Consider the following 14,662-nt stretch of genomic DNA (forward strand, 5'->3'; position numbering starts at 1 on the left):
AAGAGTGTAATCTTCACAGAGTAATATGTGTTCAGCCCACTTTTAGTATCTTAGTATTCAGAAATAACACAATTCTGTTTAGTCTGACGCTAATAAAATTCAGGAAGTGCAAGTGACATTTCCTTGTGGGCAACCTCACCTAACATTAGGAAGATGGTAGTTCCCAAAGATCATTTTCATGGATGAATTAAATTAAAAAATTCTTTCTAACCCTTTCTATCCAGCAATAAAATGAACCGTACACAAGGAACAGCTCTAAGCATTGTGCCCATGTAGGGGAACTGTACAAGGGTCAGTAGTATTCAAGACATATGACATCTGTAACTAATCAAGTCTAGAATACACCCGTGAAGATATGGCTAGAATTGATCTTTAGTAACCCATGCCTGTCATAAGAGACCACTAACGGGATTTGTTGGCAGGTTTGCTGACTTGGTTGACACATGTCATCACATCCCAATTGCTTAGAACGATGCTCATGCTGTTTGTTTATCACTGGATTGTCTGGTCGAGAATCTATAATTTAGAAACTGCTGCCACATAGCTGGAAAACTGCTGTGTGTGGCATAAAACTAAACTCACTCACTCACTCTAGAATCGGTTGCTGGACACTGACATTTTTTCCTTGACCCCCATGAGAATGAGTGAAGAGTGAGTGAATTGGGTTTTACGCCGCTTTTAGCAATATTCAAGCAATATCACTGGAATTTGGGGGCCACTAGAAATGTACCCACGTGGGGAATCGAACCCGGGTCTTCGGCGTGTCGAGCTAACGCTTTAACCACTAGGCTACCCCACCGCCCCCATGAGAATGAGAGCATGAAGTTATTGACTCACCTGAGTGTTTTCTTTGTATGAAAGCCCACATTGAAGAGGAATTTAGATGCTAACTCAACACTGATCATTGCAATCTGTTCTGCTTCCTGTGTCTGAAATGCGCACACAAACTTATTTTAACTGGATAAGAAAATGATTAGACAGTGAATGATTGAACATTTTAATAAACATAAACAAATTAAATATCAACATGGAAGCCTGCAATTGTTCCAAAATTGTCAATGGTTGTTTCAAAGCAACTGCAATGCCATTAAAATCAGATTCTAGTTTCCTGTGCTGCTAAACCAAACTGTGAGGACTTTACATTGATTGACTTGAGCTGCAAATTAGCATCCAAATATTAGCCTCTGACAAATCCTAGTGTTGAACCAAGAGGTTTCCAGTTTATTTGTGCAAAGTAATATTTATCACGGTCTTGTCTTAACCAAGAGTGTTGAGAGATGAGGGGAGTCCCCAAAATGAAATGGTAGCTGTTTAAGCTTCCAGCCCCCTTTAAATGTGTCCGGATGTTGCTCTATAGTTTGGTTTACATATCTGCTGACCTCCAAATTGGAAATACAGAAAAAAATACAACCAGGATCACTTATCACTTTGACATTAGATATAGTTAAAGGGATATATCCATATGAACACAATCACTACAAGTCATATTGTACTTTTATGATAGAAGGGCACAAACCAGACTAAAGTTTTCCTATTTTTGATGTACCATCTACTTTTCAAGACCTTTTTGTTTCTGACCTACTCATCAATTTCTTTTCTATCAAAATTCGTAAACCCAAAATAGTTTTAAAACAGTCTGGACATGTAATAATTCACAGCAATGAACCTACCATTTTCTCCTGTATGGCATGATTGAGTGTGATATGGTTGCAGGTGAGAAGTTTCTTCATGAACTGGAAGTACTCCATGGAGAACTGGTTCTTCTCATGCATGAACAAGATGTTCTGTTTCCGAACAAGTCTGTCGATGGCTGACGGCATCTTCACATGTGCCACTGTACTAGCTGTGAAGAGATACAAGCCATCTTACTGTTCAGATCAAACATCAACATACCTTTATACATCATTAAGTCAAACACAGAAATTTTACGCAAGTTTAAATCCTGAACTTGAGGACCTTGTTAACTAGATAAGGAAGACAGTTTTCTCAATACTGAAGATAATGAAAGCTCTAATTTAAAAATTTCCTTTAAATAGGTGGCTCACTATTCACTGACAGAAGCACTAATTTAGAAACAGTTCACTATTTGATATTATAGCATTATAATCAGCTTACATAATGAGAGTTTCAAGAATTCTTTTGACAAAATCTCTTCCTTTTCATCTTCATCAATCCTCTCGTAGAACAGAATGTATGCATTCCACCATCTTTTTTGGCGCCTGACTGCAGATCTAAAGTAAGAAATATGAATAATATTGAATGAAGTAACTGGGAATGAAAACTGTCAAATTCTTCTTTGGCAATCCCAAAGCTATTACATTTCATAACATTTAGTATATCCATATAAGGATTTAATTCAATGATCAAAATGTTAGTGTAATATCTTTCATGCATTTTAAATCTTGGCAACAATTACAGAATTCACACAAAATTCCTTGGCTTGACGTAGATTTTCTTCATGTATAATTTTTAATGTAATCAAGGACATACACTCTGCAAATCTGCAGTTTGTCTATCTGGCCCATTGTAATCATGTTTTGGCTTTGAAGGAAAACATCCTCAAATTATCTATTAAGCCAATTTCATATAACTGAGTGCCCATGGTCAAAGAACACATATTGAAATTTGACAACCCGAAGCTAAAACATATTAAGTCTGTGAACATCATGTTGTCAAAGAAAAGATAATGTTGTCTGAAAGACATTTCCACATATGAATGCAACACAAGATTCAAGTAAGTACCTTTTTAGCATGTGGTCATACACTTCTCCCAAATACTCTCCACCAAAACATTGGTTCTTCATTTCCTGCAACATGAAAACATACTCAAAATACAATGTGTTTACTTGTTCTTCAATGCCTCACTCAGCAATATTCCAGCTGTATGATGACTAGGGGTTACTATTGAGGGAGAAACAACTATTGTGATAGTGATAGTCTATTGCAACATACCATTACGATAGCGATAGCCCATTGCAACCAACTATTGAAATACTATTGCAACATTTTTTTCCTCCTTGAATTCATTTGAAGTCATTTCCCAAATGAATGCATAGTTTAAATGAAATAAAAATAAGTTGAAATACTTTAAGTCTATTTTGATAACTGAAAGAGACATGAAACCCAGATCAAGTCAACAGTTAACAGGTAACACTGGTGGATAACTCAAAATCAAAGTGAACAAATCTGAAATTTCCCGTCTTTTGCGCTGCACATTTATCAACGGAAGTGATTTACTTAACTATCAATAGTCACACATACTATCGATGCAGCGATCGTTTTTCGTTTCTACCATCGATTAATTGCTATCAGAGACTCAACAATCGGCTAGTTCGATGCATCATTACAGCCCTAATGATCACGGATCAAGTTTGGACCAGACAATCCAGTGAGTGACATGATCAGCATCTATCCTTGTAATTGGAGCAGAATGACATGCAATCAAGCATGTGACCAAGCCTGAATACCCAATCCACAAAGTCACCTGTTGTGACAAGCATAGGTTGCTGGAGATTTACATTCTTTCCCAAAATACTACAATCTGTGGATGCTATAATTAGTAACACATTAGTCAATTAATTCTTTAGTTACAAAATGTATTAATGTCAGGAAACAAACCCAATTACTCTGAAATTACTGTTCTTGAAAACAACTTAGCATATTTCAGTCTTGAAACTAATGTCAAATAGGTAGAAAAATCATTGTGAAGCTACTTATTTCAATGACAACTTACATCATCATCATCCATCTTGCACTCTGTGACGTCTCCATCATCGAACTTGTACCACTTTGGATGAGGATCAGCAGCACCCCTGTGGAAGCAACACAGACACTGTAATACCATACTCTCTATACAGTTGTTATCTCTAACAGACAGAGGTCCCCTCTTTTTTTGGAAATTTGTTTGTGTAACATGGATCCTGTCTCTAAATGAGCTAGTGAAGTGAGTGAGTGAGTGAGTGAGTGAGTGAGTGAGTGAGTGAGTGAGTTTTACACGACACTCAGCAATATTCCAGCTATATAGCGGTGGTCTGTAAACAAGAAGACAAAGTCATCAATATCCCCCGCAATGGCCAAATACTCTTCATGATTATGTCTACGAGTTATGATCATGTCAAATAATTAGGTGTGTATATAGAAAAGTGGAAGGAGTATTGAAAGGTTTTTAAACTTCTGCTCCAGAAAGGAGCACGATCGCCAATTTCAGTCTATGTCTAACTTGTTGCCATGGAAATGCCAAAAATATTTTATTCAGAATTCCAAAACTACCAAAAGGCACCAGTACACCACCAGATCTATCTATGTGCCAAGTGTGGTGAAGAAATAGTGAACGGTTTTAGAGTTCTGCTCTGGAAAAGACTTCCAAAAGAGCACTACCACCAATTTCAGGCTAAGTCGAACTTGTTGCCATGGAAACGCCAAAAATATTTTTATTCAGACTTCCAAAGGCACCAGTACACCACCAGATCTATCTATGTGCCAAGTTTGGTGAAGAAATAGTGAACGGTTTTAGAGTTCTGTTCCGGAAAAGAGCACTACCACCAATTTCAGGCTAAGTCAAACTTGTTGCCACGGAAACGCCAAAAATATTTTATTCACAATTCCAAAACCATCAAAAGGCACCAGTACACCACCAGATCTATCTATGTGCCAAGTTTGGTGAACAAATAGTGAACGGTTTTAGAGTTCAGCTCCGGAAAAGAGCACTACCACCAATTTCAGGCTAAGTCGAACTTGTTGCCATGGAAACGCCAAAAATGTTTTATTCAGAATTCCAAAACTACCAAATGGCACCAGTACTCCATCAGATTTATCTATGTGCCAAGTTTGGTGAAGAAATATTGAACGGGTTTAGAGTTCTACTCCGGAAAAGACAAATGTGCACGGACGGACGGAGTCCATTTTAATACCCCCCGCAAAACGCGTTGCGGGGGATAATAATCGAGGTTGGGACTGACAATCTAGTGATCAACGCAATTGTGATACAATGATGTGTCAACCAAGTCAGCAAGCCTGACCATCCTATCCCATTAGGTGCCTCTCATGTAACTGAGCCAGAAACAATGAAATATACCCGTGCTTCAAATACTCAATAACACATGGAAATAGGCCACACATGATGTTTATCGACATTGTACACAAAAGTAAACCAAAAGGCCCACATGGGTTTTACTGTCTGCACTCATTGACATCGAGTCCGGGTACAGAAGTGAAGTGTCATCAGCTTGCCGTTTCAGCTGATTCCCATGGTAGCATCTGGAACTGCTCTTTTGTGACGTCATTCCGACCTTACGTCACAATATGATTTGAATGACGTCACCACTGCTGACGACGCAACAATACAATCGTGTGCGATATTTGTATGTGTCAATACGCAGTGAATATTCTTGCAATTTCCGGGAATCGAATACCATTCGATCATGTTTTTCAACCAATCACATTAAAGAAGACTGTGACTTTTGGTATATAATGCAAAAAAGAAGGATATCAACAGAGTACAAACATTAAAACGAGCTACAGCAATGAAATTTCAATCTCACCCGGAGAATAACCTTTGTAACAGTTACAAAATAAAAACAGTGTTTAAGGTTTAATGACAAATAGAAGAAGAGGGTTTTCAAGTCAAAGTTAAGAATATCACATCTCTATTATGACAGTCTGAAAACTGACAAGAAGACAAAGTTGTCAATATCCCTGCAACGGCAAAATACTCTGCATAAAAATGTCTACAAGTTACGATTATATCAAATGTTTTGGAGCGTATACAGCAAAGTGGAAGGAGAGTATCGAAAGGTTTTTAAGATCTGCTCCAGAAAGAAGCACTACCACCAAATGCAACAAGATGACATCCTCAGTCACAGCCTAAGTCATGTTTCCATGGAAACAGCAAAAAATAACATTCATATCACGGTCTAACCCCCAAAAGGCACATCTAGAGATCATGGCTGAGATGTGTACCAAGTTTGATGAAGCTAGCATGTATAATTTAGGAGATATGCTTCTGACAAAGTGTGACGGACGGACGTAACTTGTTTCTATATTCCCCGCAAAGAAGTGAATGTACCAGTGTCAACAAAATCAAACCTAAATCACAGCAGCTTGTAAATAATCAAATCTGGACGAGATAAAAACATGGTTGATATCATGACAATCAATCCACCAGCATGATTTGGATGACACCCACATCTATCTCTTTTCTCAATAAAACCTTTGGCCATTTGCCTACACAGCAGTCAATGCCATCCTGACATATGGGTATTTCCAGTAACAAGGGACAAGACGTCTCCCCCTCACCTGTGTAGAATATAGGAGTAGTAATGCCCTCCACTGGCCTGGCCACTGTGAACAACCACACCTATCAACTTGTACTTGGTACTCTGTGGATTTTCATCTAGATCGCCATCAATTATTTCTCCTGGAATGAAAAGCAAGTAACAATGACATAATGGCTACTTCTGTTCAAACAACTGTATAATTAAAGGAGCAATAATTATTTGCAGAGAAGTCATTCCAGTCAACAACATTACTTTGTTTAGAGTTGTAGTATTTGTATTTGAAAGTTAGCACTAAATGCTGTCAATCTTCAGATAAAATATATCACATGTTAAATGGAGAAATTGTTGGTTTAAGAAAATTGCTGTTCACTGCTGTACCGAACAACCTTAGACTGAACCAAGTCTATGCTAAATTTGCGGTCTACCTAATGCTATGATAAAATGCCACCCTGGTCTTGAGACTTATTGATTGGTTCAAGTCCTAACACTTCTCAAGGCAGCTCAACTGTATGGGGCATATGCAGGCTCAGTGTTGAATATTCCCTGACAAACTACTAATGACATGATCACAGCATGTTGCCTGCCCACTCAAAATGCACAATAAAAGATGCTACCTATTGTGACTACATCCATTACAACTACTGTACTTGGACATCCCATTCACTGATAAATTCAATTCCATAAAGAATCTACTGAGTTACCCACCTTCTATTTTGGCAAGACCTTGAACTGTGTAGGGTTCCATGTCAAACTTCCGTGGAAATTCAAAGTAGTCGTTGAACTTGATTGCACATTCCCTGGAGGACATAAAGCAAAATTTGAAAACAATTGTATCACACTTGTGACTACCAACACTGTGACGTTTCTCATAACTATTCAACTTTCAGAAGTTCAACTGAGAAAGCTTTTAGTTCCACGGTTGGAGACTTAATACAAGACAGCCTTACCTTTCCCAGTCATAGTCAAATCTCTTTAACTGGATGGCCAGGATTTTTGGCAGTTTCTTTATCACAAGTCTTTTAACTGTATCCACCTGAGCAATAGAACACAAAGAATAGTAAACACAACAACATGGAATACAACATCATAAAAAAACAAATCAAACTTGAATGAAACAAAGTCAAGTATCCTAATATTTCCACAAAGAGCAGCTATGGCAAATCATCACTAATTTGATGGAGGAATATAGTAGGGTGTTGTAGATTCTTTCAGGAAACTAGCACTGCTGGAATTTCCAGCCTTAGTCAAAGTAGTTGTCATGCAGTCACTCTTCACTCACCTTCTTGTTGCATTTCTCACAGTGATATGCGTTGGCACCTTCTAACAAGTCTCCTTTGACATACTGTTCTAGAGACTCAAACAGATTTTGATGATTCCTAATATCTACATTCAGAGTTGTGAAAGCTTCTTCCCTTTGATACCTGAGGACAAACAACAAACATTTAACAAATACCCTGCTTATTCATTCTAATACAGTTTCTACAAGCATTTACTGATACTGTTGGAAAAACATCGCATGCATAATAACACATACATAGTGTATATATACCTTAGTACAATCCTAGAATATCTCTTCTGATGTAACTTCTATTAAATGGGCATTTAGAAGTAATACACATAAAGAGGAATAATAAAATAAAATGTTTGGGATACCAACTTCTGTAGCATGAGGAACATGACATTTCGAAGTATATTCTGGTGGATTAACAACATACTCCATAACAAATACCTGATGAAGGATATACTCAAAAACAAATTCCTGATGGAGTAAGAATATACTCCGAACTGAATACCTAATGAAGGAGTAAGAAGACACCTTGAAATGCCATATTACATAAGTTGACAATATAATCAATAATTTGATCAATAAAATATACCCTTCATAACTTCTACCGAATACTGCAGATAATATGGAAACATGTACCTACCTATGAGGACAATCTTTACAAATCTTCTGATCAGCAAATGATCCTCCTAAAACCTTTGTCATTGCCATTGGGTGACCTAAAGCCTTTAAGCTTTCATCTAAGCTGTCGACTAGACTGTTGAAGAATTCTAAAGCATCATGTTGCTCTCTCAGGTTGACAGGCTCCCCCCATAATCTAGAAATGAAAAGCAAAAACATTTTTAAAATCGATCTATATATTTTCATGCTTTCACAAAGCATCAGCATTGTTACATTTGACAAAACTTACAATAGTTAAGATCACTTTGTGAAGCCAGGCCCTGTCATGACAAGGAGAGTAGCAAGTACCTAGCGATAACAGTGGCAAAGCCACATTAATTTTGTGTGCCAAGTGGCTGCACAAGATGTATGATCCCCAGGGTGTTGAGAATGAAAATATGATGTGCCGTTGAGATTGACATCCAATGATCGAGGTAAAAACAAAGCACTTTGAGCATGCATGTAGACAGGATGGACTATAGCGCTATATAAATACCCATATAATAATGATAATATTGATAATAATAATAGCACTAGTCATATTTAACAGCTATTGAGATAATTCAAACCATAGAGTAGAACCATACATACAAGCAAGGGGTAAATGGAACTTATTCTAAACCTGCACCTAAAAGATGGAAAATAGACCCACTTTATGGCATTATGATTCTCAGCCTGGCAGTTAACTACCCAAATTATAGAAAATAAGCATCAAACTTAAACAAATTTTGCCATCTGGACATTGACAGGATTAGGGTATAATACAGAGGTACGCAATCCTCCTTTTATTACAGCAATAACACTCACTTGAAGTGTTTCCAGAATCCCCTCGGAACATGATACTGTAGCCTGCTTGCGGCGAGATGGCCGAAGATGACCTGGATCTGTTTGAGTACCCCCATGTGATAGTCTTTCCTCTCCTCCACCTTGTTCCCCTTGTCATCATCCTTCTTCTCCTCCTCGCTCATGTCAACATTCGTCTACAACAGCCAAATACAACAACAATCAAGTTAAGGTCTGAGGTAAATCATGAATTTCATTATTGGACTGACTGACTGAGTTTGGTTTTACGCCGCTTTTAGCAATATTCCAGCAACATCACAGCAGGGGACACCAGAAATGGGCTTCACACATTCGAACCCGGGTCTTCGGCATGACGAGCCAACGCTTTAACCATTAGGCTACCCCACCGCCTCTTTCATTATTGGAAGTAAATGACAGTCATACATAGACACAAGACACTTGATTATGATTTCATTCGCCTTTACAACAAGCATTAGGTATGGGGGTGTCTCTTCTCACTGGATATGGAGACTGTTTGAGTTGTCTCCAGCAAACAATGAGGTACAAAAACTGTCCATCATAGTGTGGCATTGGGGGATGATGACCACAGGAAGACTTACTTTCAGTCAACTTTTAAGCATGAAATAGAGTTTCCCTTACCTCCCCTTCTGCCTTTTCATCATTCATGAACTCTTCCTCAATGTCATCAGCTGCACCCTCCACACCCAGAATACCATTGCGGATTGGCTCGATCATAAACAACTGAAATATACAATACGCTCAACTATACAGATGCACTCAAATACATTATGAAAAGAAATTAACAGTTCAAATGTATTACTTTCTGGAACACAAGCACAGAAGATAGCATATTTGTATTATTGATGTCAAAACCTGAGCTATGCTGGGAAGAATTACTGTCATTTCCATCTTAGAGCAAACTGAAAAAACTTTCACTGATGCATGGCTGCCCAAGCTGGTTACTTTGTCTCTACACTAGCTGAGATTATTAGGTACACCTACAGAATACTGGATACCTACCAGCCATCCACACCCAGAATACCATTATGGATTGGCTCGATCATAAACAACTGAAATATACAATACGTTCAACTATACAGATGGATACATTGTTGAAACACACTAAATACATTATGAAAACAAATTAACAGTTCAAATGTATTACTTTCTGGAACACAAGCACAGAAGATAGCATATTTGTATTATTGATGTCAAAACCTGAGCTATGCTGGGGAAGAATTACATTTCCATCTTAGAGCAAACTGAAAAACTTTCACTGATGCATGGCTGCCCAAGCTGATTACTTTGTCTCTACACTAGCTGAGATTACAGGTACACCTACAGAATACTGGATACCTACCAGCCATGTTGTTTAGCATCACATCACCCTAACGCTATCCCTGACCCTAAACCTTACCCTAAACAAAAGTAAACTCGCATGCTTTCAAAGATAATGGAAGGTATCCAGTATTCTGTAGTCTTACCAGATTACATTAAATCTATTCATTAAGAACCAAACACTCACTTGTTGTAATACAGAATTCATGTAACATGTTGCACCAGCATTCTTCAAACCAACAAAGCCTTTGGATGGCCTTGGCCCAACTGGAGGTAAGTACTCCCACTCTGACAGTGGAGTCTCATCTACAAAGATAAGTACACATATGACATTTCATGTAAATGATTAACATAAGCATGTAAAAGTCACATGTCTAACTTGAAAACCTTATTTCAGTCTTTTGAAATGAAAGGGGGTAATAGGGTCATCTAATTTTTCTCCTACAGCATTTGATTCTAGACATCCCTCAATCCTCAATGTTTACTGTTTGACTTTTACACTTAATTCTGAATACTGATTTCTTGAAACTGACATATTTTAATGCATCAATATACGATGAACACTTACTAGTATAATACATATCAATGACCATGGCGGCAAGGAAGCGCAGGTTGTGCACGCAGCCAGTGCACAGCGCTACCAGGAGATCAAAAGCTGCTATCACAGTCACGGGGGAAGAGCAGACAGGCACAGCCTGCTCTGCCGGAAAATCACCATTCAATTTGCGACACTGTAACACTATCTTGGATGCCGGGAAGATAAAATCTTCAACTATTTCCTGAAAGGGAAAAAGTGGTTTGAGACACAGAAATCCTGAATGTATATTGCACCATAACAATAAAGTAGAACTGACTTAGCATGTCAACAGTTATGAACATCTACCTGCAGCAGTGTCATGAAGATGAACAGATGAGCATCAAGAGTACAAACCCTGTAATTTACCCCGGGCACAATGGACATGAGACAAGAATAAAGCATTCTTCTCACCCTGATGAGATTAGATCCTCCCTTTTCTGAGCCTATGTTGAATTTCTTCTCTGGGGACTGGAACGCAAGAAGCTCTCGTGTGATGCCTAAGTGACCCTCAAGTAATGCCTCCTCTGTCTGCACCTCGGATCCATTCAACACAAAGTCCTGGAGAAGCAAACATCACACTGGCTAAAGATTACTCCAATACAACTCGCCAATAAATGGCAATGGTTGAAACTAAACATAAAAATCAAGGAGGCCTTGTCATTATGCTAATGTTAAAAGTTAAAGATTGAGGGAGTCTCTAGATTCAAAGACCATAGAATACATAAAAGACCATGGGGCCCTTTAATTTCAACAACTGCATAGCTTTGAATACTGAATAAATCCTATTGTGAGGATACAAAATTTGTGTTGGAACTTCTTTCTTTCCAATAATCATTGTTGTAGCAGTAACACATACAGTTAATAAATCCAAATACTGGTGGACCTACTGGCACAACCTGTAGAGGAGATGATGGATTAATCCTGGTGGACTTTCAGTCATACAATTGTTCTCCAGCTAACTATGACACACTTCTACCACTCATAAAAGCGTGGTTATGATAAGAGCATGGTTATGAACCCGACAGATCTAGGTTGTGGTTAGTCTGGGAATAATCATGCCAGTGACAAACAGATCATCTCTGGTTGAGAAGCTATTTTCAAAATGGAGTTCCTGCATGATAGACCACTTGGGTCAGCCATGCCGCCTCATTATCAGGCAAAGAATGCTACATGAGAAGTCAGTGATGCAGTGACTACAAAAACAAACATGTCAACTGTTTCAGTCATCTCTTTTAATGTCCCAACATTCATGCTGATATTTCTAAAAACTATTTGATGATTTTACTTACCCTGACTCTTTTCAACCATGCTATTTCATTATTCAGCAATGCTTCTGCTGTAGAGAGACTAGCTTCACTTGCAAATGCATAACTTAATAACCTGAAATGGAGAAACATATTTATCATTTTGTCCTGAACCAAAAGGCAAGTGCTCTGCATAAGGTGAAATGTTTATTGACTTAATCTGAAGGAATCTTTCCCAAAACACAAGGTGATACTTACCTACATAAAAGCTGGAAATACTCATGTGACTGTTTTGCATTGTCTTTTGCGGTTGTCTGAAATGAAATTGGAACATTCAATGTTAATACAGTGTGTACAAAAACAAGTCTTCACAAACTGAAGAATATCCAAGAAACTGCCAAAATTAAATGCAAAGACAAAATGTATAAAGGATATTACAATATTCCAGCAGCATTTGTTTGCTTGTTTTTGTAATATTTCATCTATATGACAATAGCCTGTATGTGAAAGGTGGACCAGACAAACCACAGATTGATATTATGAGCATTGATCTAGACATTCCAATACAATGAAATCCAACTCTTACAACAAGAATGCATTGACGGAGACCTATTCTAACCTGGATCTTCATAATTTATCTTGATTCATAACACCAGGTAATGGGTTCTTGTTTGAATGTCCCACTCACCGACAATACTGTGAAGAGCAGAGTAATCATGAAATGCTGGGGTCTGTGACTTGTACTGCATCGTGTGGCCATCAGGAAAAACTGGTCTGTGGCACAGATCCTCACAGATCGGCTGAAAACAGACAAGTGTCTGGTAACATAATATACCTCACATTTTCAAATAAAGTGACATATAAATACACACACTCATTCTCCATCTACCCAATACCAATTTAAGTGTGCCAATCTGTGCCATGTCGACATGTCCAAACATGAAATGCAAAATTTCTTAAAACCTTTCCAAAATTGCTGACGATAATGAGGAATGACCTATCAGGACATCATGTAAACGTATTATTGACATTTGTCTGGAGGACTATCCATAAACATACTCAGATCACCGTGAAAAATCTTCAGAACACCAATTCTATTCAGATTAGATGTGATATGTACTGATGTCTTATAAACCCTGACCCCAAATAAATTCAATCAAGTAGAGAACGACCAACACTGCTCCCAGTGCATTTTACTGATGTCTGATGATGGAAACATACATGTGCCTAGCTCTCTGCTTCTCCATGGAATGCATGGATAAATGAGAAGCATGTGTTGCCAAATGCTTTGTTAACATAATCGAGCCATATGAAATCCAGCAAAAAATGAGAAGACCCATCAAAACAGTGAAAGCATGAGCAAGCATCCAATCATACCTGCCTGGCTACAAAAGGTTCTTTAATTGGACATTACAACAGATTAGTGAGTGACTTTAGTTTTACAGCCACACTCAGCAATATTCCAGCTATATGGCAGACTTTACAACAGACCTGGGGTACTGGGACCTATTCTTGCCCAGACCCAAACAAGATAAAAGAAGTAATAATGTATCTCCTCCACCCCTCTCACCTGCTTCTACAGAGGAGCAGCAGATCAATGATGAAACACTGCCAGGCCTTGTCTTTGTGGAGAGCATCAAGAGCTGCAGGGAACAGGGCCAGGCATACTGTCAGCACTTCTAGAGCTTCTCGGGCCACTCCAATATCCTCCATATCAGAGGGCACATAGTCTTTAGGCTGAAACAAGAAAGTGTGCTTACTTAGTCAACTCGTAATTCTGGTTGATTCCAACAACACTAACCAAGGGTACATTCAATTTGTCATTCTGAGAAACCATCTAAACTATATATTGTTATCACATTCCAGGATGAATATAGGTGACAATACACAGTTTAAAAGATCACAACATCTTTTTTTCTAAATTTGGGAAAGCAAAACTTTCCTTAACTATCAACATGTATACTGTAACTTGGGGATATACATTAGACACATCTCTATTAACATTACATTGCAATAACACTCTTTCTCAACATTCAGTTACCTCTGTCTCCAAATGGGCAATTCGTTGGTATCAATTCTTATTAGATTTACATCAATGTACAAGACACAAAGAACTCTTGTCATTACTTGTATTCATCTTTGACATGCATACCTTCTCGTGTGCTCTGTGTATGTCTTCTATTGAGGCATGGACAAGATGAAGAGAACAGCTACTAGCTGCCCAGGCTATCTTCTGTATGGACTTCACAGTTGCCAAGTCTGGTAACACACTAGTGGCCTGCAAAGAGAAGTGTAGAAATATGACACCAACCAGGACCTCACAAATATTTTTCGGTCAATACATATGAAGTTTGCTTTTAATGTACACTTCAAGGGACTTTCACAAAGGTACACATGCCATGACAAAGAATAATACATAGTGAATGAATAATTCACCAAAACATGGTTAGCTGGGTCAATTACATAAAAGCTGCCATGA

At 38.2% G+C, this 14,662-nt stretch overlaps 1 protein-coding gene across 2 annotated transcripts in view; it reads right to left on the reverse strand.

Annotated features, from left to right (window-relative positions):
- The window catches only part of LOC124273259 (probable ubiquitin carboxyl-terminal hydrolase FAF-X), a 51,043-nt gene that overhangs the window by 12,168 nt on the left and 24,213 nt on the right, over window positions 1-14,662 (reverse strand). For both annotated transcript variants that reach the window (XM_046708473.1, XM_046708474.1), the window contains 20 exons: window positions 14,336-14,461; window positions 13,754-13,920; window positions 12,872-12,983; window positions 12,442-12,497; window positions 12,229-12,319; window positions 11,351-11,497; window positions 10,931-11,141; window positions 10,550-10,668; window positions 9,664-9,765; window positions 9,028-9,200; window positions 8,204-8,377; window positions 7,555-7,696; window positions 7,223-7,308; window positions 6,981-7,072; window positions 6,295-6,415; window positions 3,734-3,812; window positions 2,743-2,807; window positions 2,116-2,231; window positions 1,671-1,843; window positions 838-929 (listed from right to left, as the gene is read on the reverse strand). In XM_046708473.1, coding sequence (XP_046564429.1) covers window positions 838-929; window positions 1,671-1,843; window positions 2,116-2,231; window positions 2,743-2,807; window positions 3,734-3,812; window positions 6,295-6,415; window positions 6,981-7,072; window positions 7,223-7,308; window positions 7,555-7,696; window positions 8,204-8,377; window positions 9,028-9,200; window positions 9,664-9,765; window positions 10,550-10,668; window positions 10,931-11,141; window positions 11,351-11,497; window positions 12,229-12,319; window positions 12,442-12,497; window positions 12,872-12,983; window positions 13,754-13,920; window positions 14,336-14,461 — 2,444 coding nt within the window. The remainder of the gene's footprint in view (window positions 1-837; window positions 930-1,670; window positions 1,844-2,115; window positions 2,232-2,742; window positions 2,808-3,733; window positions 3,813-6,294; window positions 6,416-6,980; window positions 7,073-7,222; window positions 7,309-7,554; window positions 7,697-8,203; window positions 8,378-9,027; window positions 9,201-9,663; window positions 9,766-10,549; window positions 10,669-10,930; window positions 11,142-11,350; window positions 11,498-12,228; window positions 12,320-12,441; window positions 12,498-12,871; window positions 12,984-13,753; window positions 13,921-14,335; window positions 14,462-14,662) is intronic.

This window comes from Haliotis rubra, unplaced genomic scaffold, assembly GCF_003918875.1.
Source record: "Haliotis rubra isolate DU_JTF1 unplaced genomic scaffold, ASM391887v1 Scf179, whole genome shotgun sequence".
Classification (NCBI taxonomy): Eukaryota; Metazoa; Mollusca; class Gastropoda; order Lepetellida; family Haliotidae; genus Haliotis; species Haliotis rubra.